The 20,258-nt window shown below is 40.3% G+C and overlaps 1 protein-coding gene and 1 long non-coding RNA gene across 5 annotated transcripts in view; one reads left to right on the top strand and one right to left on the bottom strand.

Annotated features, from left to right (window-relative positions):
* The window catches only part of LOC109547737 (uncharacterized), a 30,860-nt gene that overhangs the window by 5,244 nt on the left and 5,358 nt on the right, over positions 1-20,258 (bottom strand). For both annotated transcript variants that reach the window (XR_012326039.1, XR_004522041.2), the window contains exons 5-7: positions 19,275-19,332; positions 9,330-9,473; positions 1,267-1,520 (exon numbers count right to left, since the gene is read on the bottom strand). This is a non-coding gene — a long non-coding RNA (uncharacterized lncRNA). The remainder of the gene's footprint in view (positions 1-1,266; positions 1,521-9,329; positions 9,474-19,274; positions 19,333-20,258) is intronic.
* Positions 1-20,258, top strand: part of LOC101321123 (general transcription factor II-I repeat domain-containing protein 2) — a 53,810-nt gene that overhangs the window by 30,563 nt on the left and 2,989 nt on the right. Inside the window, exons 9-15 of one of the 3 annotated variants that reach the window (XM_019922019.3) lie at positions 2,084-2,161; positions 11,678-11,734; positions 14,602-14,664; positions 15,913-15,990; positions 16,917-17,000; positions 18,779-18,962; positions 19,295-19,323. In XM_019922019.3, the coding sequence (XP_019777578.2) occupies positions 2,084-2,161; positions 11,678-11,734; positions 14,602-14,664; positions 15,913-15,990; positions 16,917-17,000; positions 18,779-18,962; positions 19,295-19,323 (573 nt within the window). The remainder of the gene's footprint in view (positions 1-2,083; positions 2,162-11,677; positions 11,735-14,601; positions 14,665-15,912; positions 15,991-16,916; positions 17,001-18,778; positions 18,963-19,294; positions 19,324-20,258) is intronic. The other 2 variants (XM_073792023.1, XM_019922020.3) reach the window with 2 other exon arrangements.

Here is a 20,258-nt window from a genome sequence, read left to right as displayed (position 1 = left end):
CCTTTAATCTTAGCCTTGGATGCGTTTCCAAGCTCAGATACATTCTGCCTGCATCTCTGTTGGTAACAGAGAATTTAAAACCCCCAAGCCACAGTCTCCTCTCAGAAACCCAGAAAACAAATGGGGTGGGAGTGAGGGGTTGTCGGCTCTCCCCGGGGGGCCCTTTCAAGGATCCGCGGCCCTACTGCCTTCCCTTCCGCCCTCACCAGCTATCGGGTGGATGAGCGTTTCCCGCCAGCCTTAAAATAGGCCTCTTTTGTTGAGGCCTCTCTTTGGAGATGTGATTCCCTATAAACAATCCTTAATAATGTGACTTTCTACCATGGATTTCGTGATATGAATTGCTTCCAGGTGCCTGCAGGCTTCTGTGAGCTGACCATCCATTGGCCTTATTTCCTGTGATGTTTGTGTAGCACTTGCTGCACAGAACGTTTAAATGGTTTTAACTTCTGAATTTCCCCCTCCCCCCTCATATTTTGAGGAAAGGCTGAAGCGATTCTGCATTCTGCACCGGCAAACCTGCTTTCAGTTGCCTGCATTGAAAAGAAATTTTTCTTTGACAGCCCAGCTGTCAAATATTTATCAAATCTTTGTACTTTAAAGTTTTACTATAAATTACAAAAGTTATACATGTTTTAAATAAAAATTCAGTGTAGGAAGTGGTAATAAGTAGTGTAATAAGTAGTAATAAGTAAAATTCCTCTTCATTCCTCCCCTCTCAAAACTCCATCTCTCTTAAATCTCACTGCACCTCAAATTCCATCCCCGTTTTAAGGGCAACAGCTCTTTCAGATTCTTTCAGATCACTTACAAACATGTAAAAAGCTTTTTTCTTTTTTATGCACAAGTAGACCTCCATTTGTGAGCTCTCCTTTAATCTTTCCATCAGACTACCTTTCTGTCCCACTTCTGAGCAATTTCCTCAACTTGCTCAAGGGCAGTATCCATTTCACTGATATGGCCATCGGCCGTGTCCATTCTGTTCCTCAGTTTAACAAATTTTTCTTTTTGACAGTCACATTCGTTAATACCCAATCTTACTATCCCTATGCCAACAGAGCTGTTAAAGGTTTTCAGAAGACCTCCTCCCCCAACTTGTAAATTAACACTGAACAGTGAAATCCCAAGCTTGTCACAATTTTTGTTTTTGCTTCTATTAACTTTCACAGTTAAATTATATGTATACTTCAGTATCAGTTATCTATTGCGGTATAAAAGAGCACCCCAGAACTTAGTGGCTTCAAACAATAATTTAGTCTTTCTTACAATTCTGTGTGTTGGCCAGGCCGTCCTTCTGGTCTGGGCTGGCCTCACTCCTGGGGCCGAGGCCTCAGCTGCCAGAGTTGGGCCTACCTCTCCTCTTGGTCTCACATCCTCCAGGCTCATTCACGTGGCAACTCTGCTCCAAAAACAGCAGACGCTGATGCACGAGCACTTTTCAAGCCTCTCCCTGCATCCCACTGGCCAAAGCAAGTCACATGGCCAGGCCCAGATTCAAAAGGTGGAGTAGTTTTCCACTTCTAGAAAATAGGAGTGGGAAAGTTACATTGCAAACAGGTGTATATACTGGGATGGAAGACATCTGTGGCTAATTTTTGCCATCCACTACACCTTTCCCTGATAAAGCCTTTTGGTTTAACCAATGTAGTTTCCCCAGGTTTTGATATTCATTTTGTTGTAGTAAGTAAATTAAGATTATCTGTGCCAATTTGGGCCCCATTACAGCAGAATATTTGCAATACTTATATTGCATATAAATGCATGTACATATTCATCCATCTTGAAAGGGAAACTTTTCCCAAACTGGGAATTAGACCTCTTTCTCCTTCCCTTCTTTTCCTCCTTCCTTCCATCCATCTCTCCTCCCTTCCTTCTTTGCTTTATGTTGTTTTATTATTATTTTATATTTATATTTTTATATGGATAAACCATTTGTTCCTACTGCATGAGCTACAAGTTCTTTTGCTGATTGCCGTGTTGCTGTGTTGATCCAAACAGAACCTGGAAGATATACTAACCAGTCATATCTCTGTTCGTAAGTCTAGCCTAACACATAATTTTATAATTTCCATTGCGTTCAAAGGCATTTCACCGAAAGCAACAGTTATGTCAGTCAAGGAAGAATCAGAAGATCCTAATTACTATGAATATAGTATGCAAGGTAATATCATTTTATAATAATTTTCTTCTTTAGAAGTTATCTGTGATGGAAAATTTTAATTAGCACCCATCTGGAAAACAGGAAAAGAGTCGTAAAGATCCATGTACACTTACCCAGGATCTAACACACGGCCATTACGGGAAACAACTTTACAGTCATAAAATAGATTGTATTGATACTTAGCCTGAATCCGCATGATTCTGGGCATCCGTGAATGTAAAGACATTTCAGGCTGCATTTTACTAGAGTTTGTCTGTTAAATATTATTTTGTGTGATCTAAAATATTCCCGCCTTAATTCTCTTCTGTCCAGTGTGTCCCCTAGGTTGCTGAGAAAATAGTAAGTGTTAAAAGAGATGGAGATGAGTTAAGAAATTCAAGTGCCTTTTCTTTTTTTTTTTTTTAATTAATTAATTAATTTATTTTTGGCTGCGTTGGGTCTTTGTTGCTGTGCGCGGGCTTTCTCTAGTTGCAGCGAGTGGGGGCTACTCTTCATTGCCGTGCGTGGGCTTCTCATTTCAGTGGCTTCTCTTGTTGTGAAGCACGAGCTCTAGGCACACACACTTCAGTAGTGGTAGCACGCAGGCTCAGTAGTTGTTGCTCACGGGCTCTAGAGCACAGGCTCAGTAGTTGTGGCACATGGGCTTAGTTGCTCCGCGGCATGTGGGATCTTCCCGGACCAGGGCTCAAACCCATGTTCCCTGCATTGGAGGTGGATTCATAACCACTGAGCCACCAGGGAAGTCCATCAAGTGCCTTTTCTTCATAGTTGTTTCATTGACAGCATACAAGTTCAACGGGGAGAAGACAATTGTTACCAAATACACAAACTTTCCAAACATGGCACAGGTGGGTGCTGTGTGCAGTTAGGTGGCTTGGTTCTCTACCCAAAGACCAAAATCCCGCTGGACCCCAGCGTGATGCCAGTTTGACGATATGGTACCATCATGTCGCTGTGACTGCCGTACGGTGTTCAGAGTCTTTCTCCATCTTCCAGCTCCACTGGGAATGGAGACAGAGTGCAGGACGATTTGCAGTCACATCCTCAAACATTATCGGATCAGAAATGTTTCCTACAAAATCTTAACTTTGAAAAATTTTCTGCAGCATTACGTAGCTCTGAAACTTTTGCTAAAAAAATTGTTTCAAAATATCTAAAGGCAGAGACCAGTGGAAGTTCTGTGGTAATTGCTCTGTCCTGGGCCAACCCCACCCCACCCTCGTCCGCCCCCGCCTGGCCTGTCCCTTGTGACCAGTCTCCTTCCCTCTGAGCAGAGGATCTCTTTTCAATCCATCCCACACACCCCACCCCAATCACTTGTTCTCTGAAAACTGGGATCTGTCCACCTCTGTCCCCCACTCACACTGTCTGTGACTCCTTACCACCCGTAAAGTCCCAGTTTCCTTCCACGTTCCTACTGCTCTTTCTGGTCTCCCCTCCTATTTCATCTGCCCCCATCACCCTCCCTGGGCTCTTCAGACACACAGCCCTGTCTGTGATTCCTTGAACGTGCCCTGAATCCACCTTCCACGGGGCTTTTATATAAGCTGATCCCTCCCTGTGACTCCCTTCCCACCCTGCAGACCGCTGAGGAGTTCCCCTGCTTCTTTCTGGGCACAGTCAGAATCTCAACTCCTGCAGGGAGCTTCCAGCGTTCAGTGTGCCCTGCTGTGTTCTATCTATGCTTTTGCCAGGACTCCCTCAGCTAGTGGCAGGAAACACAGCATCTTACTCCTGCCCTGGAGCCCCAAGCCTGGGCTTTCTACATACTGAGCACTCGAATGTGCTTGCTGAGTTGAATGTGACCCTTATGAAGAATCAGTGTAACATTTGTTTCTAAATTACTGTTGTTTTGAACAAACTACTTTTAATTAAATTACGTCTTGGCTCCCAAGAATATATTTTTGAACTTAAATGACCTTGGTGTTGATCAAATCGTGTACAGTCAGGGATAGGATACTTACAGATTCTGCTCCAAAAGGCATCAGTGGAATGAACAAGTTAGATGTACCTGCAGTTGATCTATTTTAATTTTTCAGAAAGAAGTACATTATTTGAAGAAAAACATTTACGTTAAATGTGTGAATTTATAATCTTTCTCCTGCTTTTGGAAATGACAGAACTCTTCAAGAGATCTTTGTAGAACAGCTTCCTTCTTGATGCCAGAAAGTTCCAAACTGCCTAACATCGTGGACTCTATTCCATAGCACTGAATGTTTTTGTAACCATTTAGGTTAAATGCTCACATGCTGAAGTATTGATGTCTATATCCTTTAAGTAAGGGAGATATTTTTAAATCCAAAAAGACAATCAGTGTGACTTGCTCAGAACGGCGATTGGCCCTCGGGGAACCCCAGTGAACACGGCCCCACCAGTGCTCGGAAGCTACCCCCACCAGGACCTCACGATCCATCTGCAACACAGATCTCTCGGAAGACCTCCGACACACATTTACACGTGCACACATAACATCTTGGCCCACGGAAATCCCATAGGTCTTCTACATGTGCAGGGACCCCATCTCCAGGGTCCCCAGAAATGAAGAATGCACAGTACAAGCTGTGCTGAGACATAGTGCACCCAGGCTTCCTTGATGCTGATGGATGTCAGAGCATCAGTACCATTCTGTTTTCTTCCTGGCTGACACTGCATGATATGGGAGAGAAGCCTTCCAGGCCCAAGGGAACATGGATACAAAAGCCCAAGATCAAGGAATTAACAGTCTTTCTCGAATCACACCACTCCAACACTGACTCTTCTGCTTCCCTTTTTCACATTTAAATACCCCGTACATCGATTACATGGAGCCCAGCTGGATAATGCAAAATAATCTTTTCTGAAGGTTAGCGATGAGCACACTTAATCCCATCTGCAACCTAATTGCCCCTTGCCATGTAACATCATCTGTTCACAGGTTTTTGGATATCTTTGTGGGGGGCAATCAGCCTATCGCAAACAAATCGAGTAACCTAGATGAAATGGACAAACTACTGAAACTGACTAAGGATAAAACACAAAATTTGAATAGTCATATAACAAGAATTTGAATTAGTAATTCAAAACCTTCCTACAAACAAAAGCACAGGACCAGGTGCCTTCACTGGTGAATTCTACCAAGTGTTTAAAGCCCTTCACGGGACTTCCCTGGTGGCGCAGTGGTTCAGATTCTGCCTGCCAAGGCAGGGGACATGGGTTCGATCCCTGGTCTGGGAAAATCCCACACATCGCAGAGTAAATAAGCCTGTGCACCACAACTACTGAAGCCTGCATGCCTAGAGCCCGTGCTCTGCAACAAAAGAAGCCACCCCAATGAGAAGCCCGGGCACCGCAACGAAGAGTGGACCCTGCTCACCGCAACTAGAGAAAGCCCTCACGCAGCAATGAAGACCCAACGCAGCCAAAAATAAAATAAATAAATTTAAAAAAATAACAAATAAAAAAATAATAAAGTCCCTCACAAACTCTTACAAAAGATAGAGGAGGGAACACTTCTAAACTCATTCTGTTAGGCCAGTATCATCCTGATACCAAAACCAGACAAAAACAACACAAGAAAACTACAGAAAAATATCGCTTATTCATAGACGTACAAACTTTTTCAATAAAATGCTAGCAAATGAATCCAGGAACATATAAAAAGGATTATACATCATGACTGTTGGGCTGCACCCCACAGGCCTGCAAGCCTTGTAGTTGCCCAGCCTCGAGACCAAAGAAAGCCCAGCGACGGAGACATCAGTGGCTTATTGGACAGGGGGAATCTTACACATCTGAAGCAAAGTCCTGGAGCAACACCCCACCGTGCGGCAAACAGTAGGCAGCACGTAACCGCAACCTTTACTGCTTGGAGGAGAAGGAGCCTACCATTTATAAAGGGAATCGACATCAGGTTGGCTCATCAGTTACCAGGAACACAGCGCTGGGGCAGGGGGCAAACATGTACCAGTTACTAACTAAGCCCTATAATTAGGAGGACTGGGTAGTCATGTGAGTGAAGCAGGGACTTGTCGAGCTGGGCATGTACAGAGAACAGAAGAACAGCCATCTTGAATGGCCTGACCATACAATGATCAAGTGGGATTGATCCTAGGAAGGAAAGATTAGTTCAACATATGAAAATCTATCAGTGGAATAACAACATCATGAATAAAGGACAAGACCCACATGATTATGCCCATAGATGTAGGAAAAAGGCATTTGACAAAATCTAATACCCTTTCGTGATTAAAAAAAAGAAAAAAAAACACTCAAATTAGGAATCCAAGGGAACTTTCTCAACATAATTAAGAGCATCTACAGAAAACCTACATAGCTCATGTCATACTTAATAAGACGGAAGGCTTTCCCCCTAAGACCAGGGACAAGACACTTGCCACTTCTTTTCAACATTGTACTGGAGGTCCTAGGCAGGGCAATTAGGTAAGATAAAAAAGGCATCCAGATTGGAAAGGAAGATGTAAAACTATTTGTTTGCAGATGACATGATCTTGTATATAAAAAATCCTAAGGAATACACACACAAATTAGAGCTAATAAATAAGTTTAGCAAGGTTGCAGGATACAAGGTCAATATACAAAAATCAATTGTATATCCATATGTTAGCAATGAACAATCAAAAACTGAAATTTTAAAAAAGTCCATGTACCACAGCATCAAAAAGAATGCAATACTTAGGAATAAATTTAACCAAAGAAGTGTAAGACTTGGACACTGAAAACTACACAACAGGGACTTCTCTGGTGGTCCAGTGGCTAAGACTCCATGCTCCCAATCCAGGGGGCCCGGGTTCGATCCCTGGTCAGGGAACTAGATCCCACATGCTGCAACTAAGAGTTCGCATGCCACAACTAAAGATCCCGCATGCCGCAACAAAGACCCAGCGCAGCCAAATAAATAAATAAATATTTTTTTAAAAGTGGCTGCACTATTTTATAAAACAAACAAAAACAAAAAACTACAAAACAGTGTTGAAAGAAATTAAGGAACTAAATAAATGTAAAGACATCCTGTGTTCATGGATTGGAAAACTTTCCTACGATTTATATGGAAATGCAAGGGACCCTGAAGAGCCAAAACAATCTTGAAAAAGAACGAAGTTGGAAGATGTGTACTTCCTGATTTCAAAACCTACTACAAAGCTGTCATTATCAGTATTCCGTGGTACTGGCATGAGGATAGACACATGAATCAATGGAATAGAATGGAGAGTACAGAAATAAACCAATATTTTTATATTCAGTTGATTTTCAACAAGGGTTCCCAAGACTAGTCAATGGGGAAAGAATAGTCTTTTCAAAAAATGGTGCTGGAACAACTGGATATCCACCTGCAAAAAGATCAATTTGGACCTCTACCTCACACAATATTAAAAAAGATGAACTCAGGACTTCCCTGGTGGCTCAGTGGTTGGGAATCCACCTGCCAGTGCAGGGGACATGGGTTCGAGCCCTGGTCCAGGAAGATCCCACATGCTGTGGAGCAACTAAGCCCGTGTGCCAAAACTACTGAGCCGGTGCTCTAGAGCCCACAAGCGACAACTACTGAAGCCCAGGAGCCACAACTACTGAGGCACGTGCGCCTAGAGCCTGTGCTCTGCAACAAGAGAGGCCACTGCAATGAGAAGCACACACACTGCAACAAAGAGTAGCCCCCGCTCGCCGCAACTAGAGAAAGCCCTGCGTGCAGCAACAAGGACCCAATGCAGCCAAAAATAATGAATAAATTTTTTTTAAAAAACTCAAAATGGATCAAAGACCTAAGTATAAGAGCTAAAACTACAGTGCTCTTAGGAGAAACACAGACATATATCTTTGTGACCTTGGATTAAACAATGGTCTCTTAGATATAAAATCTAAAGCACGAGCAGCCGAAGAAGAAAAAAGACAAATTGAACTTCGGCAAAATTAAAAACTCTTGTGCTTCAAGGAATATTATCCAAAAAGTGAAAAGACCACAAACAGAATGAGAGAAAACATGTGCAAATTATATATCTGATCAAGACCTAGCATCCAGAATATATAAGAACTCTTTCAACACAATAATAAAAATACAAACTACCCAATTTAAAAATGGGTGGGGCTTCCCTGGTGGCGCAGTGGTTGAGAGTCCGCCTGCCGATGCAGGGGACACGGGTTCGTGCCCCGGTCTGGGAAGATCCCACATGCCGCGCAGTGGCTGGGCCCATGAGCCATGGCCGCTGAGCCTGCGTGTCCGGAGCCTGTGCTCCACAACGGGAGAGGCCACAGCAGTGAGAGGCCCGCGTACCTCAAAAAAAATAAAAAATAAAAAAAATAAAAAAAAGCAGACAGTAGCAAGTGTTGGTGAAGATGCGGAGAAATTAGAATCCTCGTACATTGCTGCTGGGAATGTAAAACGGTACCGCTCCTTTTCAGAATAGTTTGGCAGTTCCTCAAAATGCTAAATGAGGAGCACATGATCCAGCAGTTCCACTCTTAGATACATATCCAATTCTACATTTTCCCAAGAGAAAATGTATGTCCACACAAAAACGTATACATTATTCTTAATAGCCAAAAGGTGGACACAACCCAAGTATCCATAAGCTGATGAATGGAGAAACAAAATGTGATCGATCCATACAACGGAATATTATTCAGCCATTAAAAATAATGAAGTGCCGATACACACTGTAACATGAATGAACCTTGAACTCACAATGCTGAGTGAAAGAAGCCAGACACAAAAAGGTACATATTGTATGATTCCATTTATATGAAATGTCCAGAACAGACAACTCCATAGAGACAGAAAGTCCATTAGTGGTTACAGAGTCTGAAGAGAGCAGGGAGTGAGGAGTGACCCCCAGTGGGCACAGGGATTCTTTTGGGGGTGATGGAAATGTTCTAGAAATAGTGATGATGGTTGTACTACCTTGTGAATATATGGAAAACCACTGAACTGTACACTTTAAAAGGATGAATTTTATGGTATGTGAATTATATCTCAGTTTTTAGAAAGCAAATTCAATGTAAGATTAACCTGTATAATCTGTATAAAATAAAATTTGTGATTAATTTTGACTTTTGACTTGAAAGCACTGATTATCAGATCATTTTGAACACATCTGATACCCATTCAGTACATAGGACTTTTCTTGTCAAAACTCTAGACCAGGAATATTTTTGCTATAACTGTGAATAAATTTACCTGAGAGCCCTTGTCCTCTTGGTAAATCGATACTGGTCATCTTAGCACTCATTTCCTTTTTAAAAAATTATTATTGTGGAAATTCCCTGGCAGTCCAGTGGTTGGGACTCAGTGCTCTCACTGGCGAGGCCCCTCATTCGATCCCTGGTCAGGGAATGAAGATCCCGCAACCCATACGGTGCAGCCAAAAAAAAAAAAAAAAAAAAAAAAATTATTATTGTGGTAGAATATACGTAACATAAAATTTGCAATTTTAACCATTTTTAAATGCACAGGTCAGTGACAAGTACATTCACAGTGTTGTGTGACCATTACTACCATCCATCTCCAGAACTTTTTCATCATCACAAACAGAAACTGTCCCCACTAAGCACTAACTCCCCATTCCCTTCCTCTCAGCCCCTGGCAACCCCCATTCTACTTTCTGTCTCTATGAATTTGCCTATTCTTGGTGCCTCATATAACTGGAATCAGACAGTATTTATCCTTTTGTGACTGGATTATTTCACTAGGTGTAATGTCTTCAAGTTTCTTCCATGTTGTAGCAGGTGTCAGAATTTCATTGCCATTCACTATTTGTAATTTTGCCTTTTTTCTTTATGGAATGGCTATGAATCCATATCTCTAACCCAAATTTGATGATGAAATTTGTGCTCCAAAGCAGGTCCTTCAAAAAATTCCTCATTTGAAGTATTTCAAAGGTCTGTTCCTCCACGCCCACTTTCCAGAGCATGTCAGTATTTTAAGTTAATCTACACTGAATTTACTGTGTGTGATATTTAGTTCTGGGTTGTTTTTTTTTTTTTTTTTTTTTACTTTTTGGAATGGAAGAGGAGGAAAAGAATGTAATCTTGATCTTACTTAGGCTTGAACCTAACACGAGGCAATTTGTTTTTGTTTTTTTAAATTACTTACCTCAACTTCTGTTTGGTAAAGTCACGTAATGAGATTCAACATGGGTGCGTGACTTGCTTTTATATGTAAGTGATTTGATCTTTGTCACATTCGTGACTGTGTGTTACACAGCCTGACCAGTTTGATGATGCAACGTTGAAGTTACATCGTTTTCTAGAAATGAACCAAAGATGGCCTCCGTATATTGGCCCCCAGGTGGTTTATTTTTTCACAGCAGGATGAGACCTGTCAACTCAAAATCCTGCCAGCCCCCAATTCCAGGTGCCTGTATATGTGATATGCTGAGAAGGACACACCGCCATCTAGGCAGTGTTCTGGCTGAGAATGCAAGACCTGAGTCTTAACCATGAGGAAACATCAGACAGACTCAAAATGGGGAACATTCTAGTGGGGAGGGGAAGAGGGGGAAGGAGGAGGCTCAAATCTTCAGAAATGGAATGCCATAAAAAACGAAGACAGACTGTGGAACCATTCAAGGTTAAAGGAGACGTGGCAGCTAAAAACAAGACCTGACCCCCCAAACCGGATCCCCTACTGAAAGGGAAAGGCTATAATGAACATTTGGGCAACTGACAAAGTTGGAATACGAACAGTAGAATAAATAAAATTGTCTCACATGTTAAATTCTGTGAGTTTATACTGTGATCATATAAGAGAATATCCCTATTCTAAGGAAATAGTCACAGAAGTGTTCAGAGATAAAGGTCCATAATGTATGTACCTTTCCCTCAAATGCTTCAGGAAAAAAAAGTGTGTGTATATACATCTATATCTCTATATAGATTGGGGGTGGGGGGAGGGAGAGACAAAGATTACCAACAGGGTAAATTGTTAACATCATGTTATCTGAGTAAAGGGTAGATGGATCTTCTTTGTACTATTTTATTTTTGCAACTTTTCTGTGTTTAAAACTATTTCCAAATATAAAGGTTTTTTTTAAGAGAAGACATTTATGAGACAACTGAGGAAATTTGAACAATGCCTAGCTATGAGATGATGATAAAGAATAATTGTTCATTTGGAGGGGTCATCGCAATATCATGGTAATGTTAAAGGAAGAGACTTTACTTACGTACCTGCCTGTAGTTATGCAATATTTGCACACTGAATTCTGGGATTTACTTTAAACTACCAGTGCTGGGTGGGGTGGGCACGGATAAAACGGGATGACGTGAGTTGATGACTGTTGGCGCTGAGGGACGGGCACATGGCTTCATGATGCCATCTCTCTGCTTTTCTGTACTTGAAATTTTTCCAAAGCACAGATAAAAACAAAGGAAAAAACGTAAAGAAAGGATCGTTTGTGTGAATTTGATATTAGGGAGTCGAAGTATTGCATGTATATTCCTGTGGGGGTCTTGAATTATTTGCATTCTTCTTAAATGATTTCTTTTTTAAAATTTGTATTTCTGCCTTGTTTGCTTTCCTTTCAGAGAGCCATCATTCTTCTGCCAGCACTGAAGTAATAGAAATGGAATTACCAGTGGAAGGTTAGAAAAATAAGGCATTTTCTCTCTCTCTCTCTCTCTTTTTTTTTTTTTTTAGTTTACAGTATTTTGAAGAAAATATACCCTTTTTTTTTTTTATTTGCGGTACGCGGGCCTCTCACTGTTGTGGCCTCTCCCGTTGCGGAGCACGGGCTCCGGACGCGCAGGCTCAGCGGCTATGGCTCACGGGCCCAGCCGCTCTGCGGCATGTGGGATCTTCCCGGACAGGGGCACAAACCCGTGTCCCCTGCATCGGCAGGCGGACTCTCAACCACTGCACCACCAGGGAAGCCAAGAATATACTCTTTTAAACACACATTTGAAAATACAGAAGACAGCATGCCTTCTTAGAGAACTGGCCGAGTCCTCATCCTAAGATGTCATATTAAGAACTCTGTCACTCTCTTACTCTTTTGATTTGTAAATGATTCTACTTTAAGGGCCTGGATATAGAGGTTAAGTGGTAAGAAAACTTTGCATTGATGACCTTTGTTACTTTATTTCATTTTGTCTTCTTGATGGGCTTGCCAAAATCTTTTGAGCAAAGTTGAATAGAATTTTAGGAAATTCTTGAATTAGAGGTAGAACTTGATATATACTTCCCTCCATTCATATATAAACCCTGAGCATCATATTTAAGGCCTAAACTCTTAAAGTGGTTTATGTAAGATAAAATTAATAAAGGAGATTTCCTCTGCAAACATAGAAGTATGAATGTCTTTGTCAGTTTACAGGCAAATTGATCTTGTTTTTAGGGGTTGTACATCTGTCTCAGTACCAAAATGATTTGTGTTTTTCTTTTACATCAAAAACTTTCTCCAAGGAGCCGGTTGCAGTCATTTTCGATAGCTTTCCTGATTTAGGGAGTCTGGAGTTTTTTGTTGTAGAGGATGGTTCTTCTAGTCTCTGACCTAGAAGAATTTTGGTAGATTTTGCCAGAGAACATACTATGATAGAGTCCAGTCTTAGAATTGTTCATTCACTCATAAAATTAAATTCAAATTCATTTTGAACTTCATTGCTTTAGAACCAAGAAGACAAGCGGACTCTGTCATTATTTAACTCCTGTTTATTTTTCTAAATTATGTCTTTTCATTGTGGTTAAAAAAACCCACATAACATACAATTTACCATCTTAACCACTGTGAAGCGTGCAGTTTGGTAGTGCTGAGTATATTTACATTGTTGGGAAGAAGATCTCCAGAACTTTTCATCTTGCAAATCTATCCGTATTAAACAACAACTCCCCCATTTTCCCTTCTGGCAACCCCTATTCTACTTTCTGTCTCTATGAATTTGACTACTTTGGTATCTCATATAAGTGGAATCATACGGTATTTGTCTTTTTGTGACTAGCTTATTTCACTGAGCATAATGTTCTCAGGATTCATCCATGTTGTAGCGTGTGTCAGGATTCTTCCATTAATTTTTTGTTTCTTTTCTTTAACTCAATCTCTGACCTTCTCTGGATGTGAAGGAGGACAATTATTTTGAATTGAGTTTAAATCTGTTCCTCCCTTATGTCATTTTACTCTCCTTTGTAAAAGCCTGTTAAGGTACTGTTTGGTCATTTTTTAAATGGATGGATAGTACAATATTTGGAAAGAAGAAGACCTGTGTAGGGGTCAGTTGTAGAACGGGTGCTGAATTAGAATCAGAAAGTTTTCGTGGGATGTTGGCCCTCGAAATAGTTCATATCTAAACAGATTTTTTTATTATCACGATATTGTGGGAAGCCCATTACAATAGAGCTGAATTTGTTTGATTTTTAAAACCTTTTTATTTTATGTCAGTCCTTTTATTTTTTTTATTATTTATTTATTTATCTGGGGCAGGATGGGGCCACACTGCACAGCCTGTGGGATCTCAGTTCCCCAACCAGAGATTATACCCTAGGCCACGGCAGTGAGAGCCCAGAATTCTAACCACGAGGCCACCAGGGAACTCCCTAAAACCTTTTTATTTTAAAATAATTATAGATTCACAAGAAACTGCAAGAATAGTACAGAGCAGTCCAATGTACCTTCACCTGTTTTTCCCCAAAGGTTACATCCTACGTAACGATGGTACAATATCAAAACAGTTTGCCTTCTAGTCTTTTGCTAACAATTAATGTAAGATTTGACAAATCTTTCTAAAATGAGCTAGAGTTAGGCGAGGTAAGCTAGCCAGGCTTTTGTCTATATGTAGACCTTAATGTATATGTCTAATATACATATATTGTCTATATATGACAATATATTGACAATATATTGACAATATATAGACAATATATATGACAATTGTATATTAGACATATACAATATATGTCTAATATATATGTATAATTCTTATCCACCAGAAAACTCAATTAGGTACTTTAGGTGCCGCATATAAGTGAAATCATATGATATTTGCTTTTTTGTGATTGGCGTATTTCACTGAGCATGTATATGTCGTGTACATTACATGCGTCCATGTAATAATAGACCACGAATCACCTGGGGGCTGCTGGCAGGATAAGAAAGGAGCAAATGGCTTTTTTTGAATCCTAGTAATTCCCGATGACAACCACAAAACACTAGGACCACCGTATTCCATTAGCTCAAATAGAAGGATATTCTGTGTCCATTACTGCGAGTAACTTCATATTATTTGATAATATCTGAAAGTTTCTTATCTCCTCTTATCCCTTTTAAGATTATCCTTTATTACCCTATTATCCTTTTTAAAATTAAAATTGCCTTTATGTTTATACCTCTATGTTTAGTAAATATAAAATGTACTTAAAATGCCAGGATAAGCGACTTTTTGGGTATAGGAGCAGTAAAATGTTGGAACATGAGAATACATAAACAATGAATGTCATTTTAGAAATCTTTTTTTTCAAGATTCTACTCAGCTTGCCCCTTCAGAAATGAGTGAGGACCCTGAAGCTGAGGTGAAAATTGAAGGTTGGTTGCCAAAAACCTCGCCACATTCACACGGCTAAGTACGGTTTTCATTTTTTCTGAAAGGGAAAAGGTTGAACTCAATGTGTGTGTACCTATGACCAGAGCAGCCCATATTCCCATCAGGTACCCAGTGCTCTAGGCTTGTCAGACAACAGAATTAGGCTGTGCAAATTAGCCCTGGCCAGAGTAGGGTCAAACTGTGCTTGGTCCAATGAGGAAAGAATGAAGCCAGAAGGAGGGGAATGAAGTGGGGAGGAGGAAACTGAAAGGGAGAGGGTAGAGGGGGAGGATGAAGGGGGAGGGGGAAATGAAGGGGGCAGGGAGGGAAGAATGAAGGCAGGGAGAATGAAGGGGGGAGAGGGGAAGAACGATGGTGTGTCTCCTTGTGTCCCTTTGAGGTCTTGCTCTTCAGATGCAGAATCTCAAACACCCAAATGGTTGATCTTTCACAGAACACAGGGATTGAACTTCGAGTCCCTCGGAAAGGACTAGATAGGCTCATTTACATTCGCCATTTAAGGGAGCATCGTGTGTATATTTGACCAGAAATCGTGATAACGTCAACTGTGCTTTTACTATTTAACCCCATCTGAACCTTTCCCTGACTGTCTGTTACCTCATTTCTCATAGGACATCTGCTTCCTAAGTGTCCTCTTGGACACATTCGTATGTCTTCTTTCCTACCCCCCACCTGTAAGCCGAGAATAACAACAAAGGAAACATTTTTTCCTTTTTTTTTTTTTGGCTGAGTGCCATGCAGGATCTTAGTTCCCTGACTAGGGATCCAACCCATGCCCCCTGCACTGGGAGCTTAAAGTCTTAACCACTGGACGGCCAGGGAAGTCCCAGGAAATATATTTTTAAACACCCTTCTTTTTAAATCAAATTAGACTGAAGTATCAGGGGCTATGAACTAAATAAAAGCCATGGTGCCCTTTCTCCTTTGACATCGACACTAAACTACAGAGACTCAAACATCAATTATTGCCAAGCCAGCTAAGTGTTCTCTGGAGTTTTAAAAATTTAGCCTGGCCTTCTTTTTTTTTGGCCATGCCTCCTGGCATGCACAATCTTAATTCCCCAACCAGGGATTGAACCCAGGCCCTGGCAATGAAAGCGCCAAGTCCTAGTCACTAGACCGCCAGGGAATTCCCTAGTCTGGTCTTCTGATCAAAGTGGCAATTTGATAGTTTTAGAGGAGAAGTAGCCTAATGTTCTATAAGTTCTAAATTTCAATTTCTGTTTAAGGAAACACCAATTCATCCAATATTACAAATTCTGCAGCAGGTGTTGAAGATCTTAACATCGTTCAGGTGACGATTCCAGGTATGGAATTCTATCTGACTTTATCATAATTTAGATTATGTTTTTCATTTTGTTATATTTTAACCACTTTGTGACATGGGTTAGTCTCTTGGAGCTATTTTTTTGCTAAGTTCACCCTGTCAACTAAGGAAAGACAATTCAGGAATATAAAATATGCTTCCAATTGCCGCACACTGAATATCTTGCTATATTGTGCATTGTTTATCAGATATATTGCTTCTCACAGCCCTGCCCTGGTGCATTACCTGGAAAATACCCCTTAGGGCGGCCAACTCCAAGCACTGGCTACCATTGGGTTGGAACTGGCCACAGAGGTGAAATGTATTTGCTGCCCATCAATTTATCTTCTTTTCTGAATAGGTGTATATAAAACATATCTGGAGAGATACAAAAGAATCTAATAGCATAGATTCCTCCAAAGAAGGAAACTTGAGAGCTAAGATAGGGATAGAAGGGAGACATTTCATGATGTACTGTTTTATATCACCTGAATTTTGAACCACATAATCACTTTTCATTATTCAAAATTAAATAGAATAAAAATTTCAAGTATTAAAAAATTTTCCCCCCTAATCCTAGTACATACATCTTATTCATTTTACTTGCTGTATTGCACTGGCTAGGCTCTCTATTATAATGTTGAAGAGTAGGGGTGAAAGTGGACATCCTTATCTTGCATGATATTGAAAATGTTCTCTAAAGTAGTATGTCTTATATTTACATAGTCATAATTTGGAAAATTCTCTGTCATCTATAATGCCTTAAATTTACAAATTTCCAAAATGCTTAATTATTGCTAAAACTAAACTGAATGATAAGCCAGGTAAAGTGCTTTCACATGTGCTAACAGGTGTTTCCTCCAACAGATTTTCAGGGGAGCAAATACATGAATAAACCTGGTTTGCTTGTTTTTTTAATTTTTTTAGATAATGAGAAGGAAAGATTATCAAGCATTGAAAAAATAAAACAACTAAGAGAACAAGTCAATGACCTCTTTAGCCGAAAATTTGGTACGTTTTTATATTGTTACATAACCAAATTTTATACATTTGAAATATTTCCTTCTAATTGATTACTTTATCTAAGAAATTGATCTTTCTGTGAAGGAGATGTGATCAAAATTAGTGTGTATTTTTACTGAAGAAGAACTTTTACATGGAAACACTAATTTCATAATAATAATAGCTATCTTTTGGCCAATAGGCACATGAAAAGATGCTCAACATTGCTAATTATTAGAGAAATGCAAATCAAAACCACAGTGAGGTACCACCTCACACCAGTCAGAATGGCCATCATTAAAAAGTCTACAAATAATAAATGCTGGAGAGGGTGTGGAGAAAAGGGAACCTTCCTACAGTGTTGGTGGGAATATAAGTTGGTGCAGCCACTATGGAGGACAGTATGGGGGTTCCTTAGAAAACTAAAAATAGAACTACCATATGATCGTGCAATCCCACTCCTGGGCAAATATCCAGACAAAACTATAATTCAGAAAGATACATGCACCCCTATGTATCCTATCATAGCAGCGCTACTCACAATAGCCAAGACATGGAAACAACCTAGATGTCCATCGACAGATGAATGGATAAAGAAGATGTGGCATATATATATATATATATATATATATAATGGAATACTACTCAGCCGTAAAAAAAGAATGAAATAATGCCATTTGCAGCAATATGGATGCTAGAGATTATCATACTAAGTGAAGTAAGTCAGAAAGAGAAAGACAAATACTATATGATATCACTTATGTGGAATCTAAAATATGACACAAATGAACCTATCTACGAAACAGAAACAGAATTACGGACATAGAGAACAGACTGCTGGTTGCCAAGGGGGAGGGGGTTGGGGGAGTGATGGAGTGGGAGTTTGGAGTTAGCAGATGTAAGCTTTTATATATAGAATGGATAAACAACGTCCTACTGTATAGCATAGAGAATTATATTCAATATCCTATGATAAACCATAATGGAAAAGAATATTAAAAAAAGAATGTAGGGCTTCCCTGGTGGTGCAGTGGTTGAGAGTCCGCCTGCCGATGCAGGGGACACGGGTTCGTGCCCCGGTCCGGGAAGATCCCATATGCCGTGGAGCAGCTAGGCCCGTGAGCCATGGCCACTGAGCCTGCGCGTCCAGAGCCTGTGCTCTGCAACAGGAGAGGCCACAACAGTGAGAGGCCCGCGTACCACAAAAAAAATAAAAATAAAAAATAAAATAAATGAAAAAAGAATGTATATATATGCATAACTGAATCACTTTGCTGTACAGCAGAAATTAACACGACATTGTAAATCAACTATACTTCAATAAAAAAAATGTTTAAATAGCTATCTTTATCAAATCATTATGTTGTACACCTAAAACTAATACAATGTTATGTCAATTATATCTCAATTAAAAATAAATTTAAAATATTTTTTAAATAATTATAATAGCTCTCTTTCACTTACTGACTTTTTACCATAGCTGAGTATTGTTTTTAGTGTTTGACTTGTGATTCATCATTTAATCCTCACGAAACCCTTTTCAGGTAGGTACTATGAAAATGCCTATTTCATGGGGAGAGAAACAGTCTGCTACACTACCTGTTACCAATTTCAAAATCAATAAAATTATTCATACACCCTAGCATGGCTGGAAAATAAAGTAATGGCTGATCACCAATGTTGTTACTTGATGCGATTAATTTTAAAATCTTGACATTAAAGATAAAGCATGGTTTGGGAAAAGCAAGTGACACACAACTGGTTTTACACTCTTTGTGTCATCACAGGTGAAGCAATTGGAGTGGATTTCCCTGTTAAAGTTCCCTACAGGAAGATCACCTTCAACCCTGGCTGTGTGGTCATCGATGGCATGCCCCCGGGGGTGGTATTCAAAGCCCCTGGCTACCTGGAAATCAGCTCCATGAGAAGGATCTTGGATGCCGCAGAATTTATCAAATTCACAGTCATCAGGTACATGAGAGTCCCCTGCCTGGTCAGGAGAATGAGCTGCTGATCGTAGCTTGCTCGAGGTGGAGAAGCTGGGGGGCACAGGGATTCTAACCCCAGGACGTGGGCTGTGGGCCCCTGCAGTCAAGTGCTATGTCCTGCTGCCCGTCACACTCAGTTCATCGTATTCTGCTTCTGGGAGCTGTGTGTCCTCGCTCCCTTTTCTTGGTGATCGTGGGCAGCCTGTTTTAGTTTAGCCTCGCACTGACACTCACAAAAGTTTGTCAAATAGAACTAAATGGACAAGAGAGGAAGAGTGACCTCTGTTGCACTCACCAATGTCTCTTTCTCTTCAGACCACTTCCCGGCCTTGAACTCAGCAATGGTGAGTATCCTGGGGGAGAGAAGATGGTCCTAGCCCCTGCTGTGCCACGTGCGCTGTCTCAGTGGACACTCACCACCAGAAAGAGCAAAGCATGCCGCTCTTTATGTGCATTTTGTTTTCCTGCTTCTTTTAAAGCCCTCTAATTCTGTGACTCGAGTTCCAGGCACTTTTTTCTCATATAACAATTCGATGGCGCTTGCTGTGTGTGATAACATACCACATTCTTATTCAAGAGTCCTTTATGGGGGCGGCTCGTATCATAATACTGAACTACTATACTACTCTACCTTATTTGGTAAATAGTACCTGCCTGGCCACCCCTGACCTCCCCACAGTTCAGAACCAACAGGGCCTGGCACAGCAGGGCTCCCAGAACCCACTCCAGTTGACTTCTGTTCTGATTGGGCAATGTCCCAGCCACTCTACTTGTTAAATATTTTTAATGTCTCCCCTAAAGTCCTTGCAAGCAAGTCAAAATCCTATTGGATATTAAAGCAGAAGGCGTAACCAACAAGGACCTCCTGTATAGCACAGGGAACTATACTCATCTTGCAATAACCTATAATGGAAAAGAATCTAAAAAAGAATATATATATTTATATATATATGCATATGTATATATAACTGAATCACTTTGCTGTACACCTGAAACTAACACAACATTGTAAATAAGTATATTTCAATAAAATTCTAAAAAAGTAAAGTACCTATAGAAAGAAAAAAAAGCATGACATGTAACAGTGTTCCCAAGAGTCATCTAGGGAACCTCCTCATTTAAATTTGGAAACTAAAGTGTTCTTTTAAAATCCACAATTATTATTCCTAAACTCCTCTGGTTGTTAAATAGCTTTTTACGTTTTTAATAGCTTTATTGTGGCATAACTTTACATACCGTAAAATTCACTTGTGCAAACTGTACACAATTCAGTGATTTT

This window comes from Tursiops truncatus, chromosome 15, assembly GCF_011762595.2.
Source record: "Tursiops truncatus isolate mTurTru1 chromosome 15, mTurTru1.mat.Y, whole genome shotgun sequence".
Classification (NCBI taxonomy): Eukaryota; Metazoa; Chordata; class Mammalia; order Artiodactyla; family Delphinidae; genus Tursiops; species Tursiops truncatus.
The sequence above is the reverse complement of the archived record's forward strand: the minus strand, read 5'-3'. Positions and strand labels throughout refer to the sequence as shown.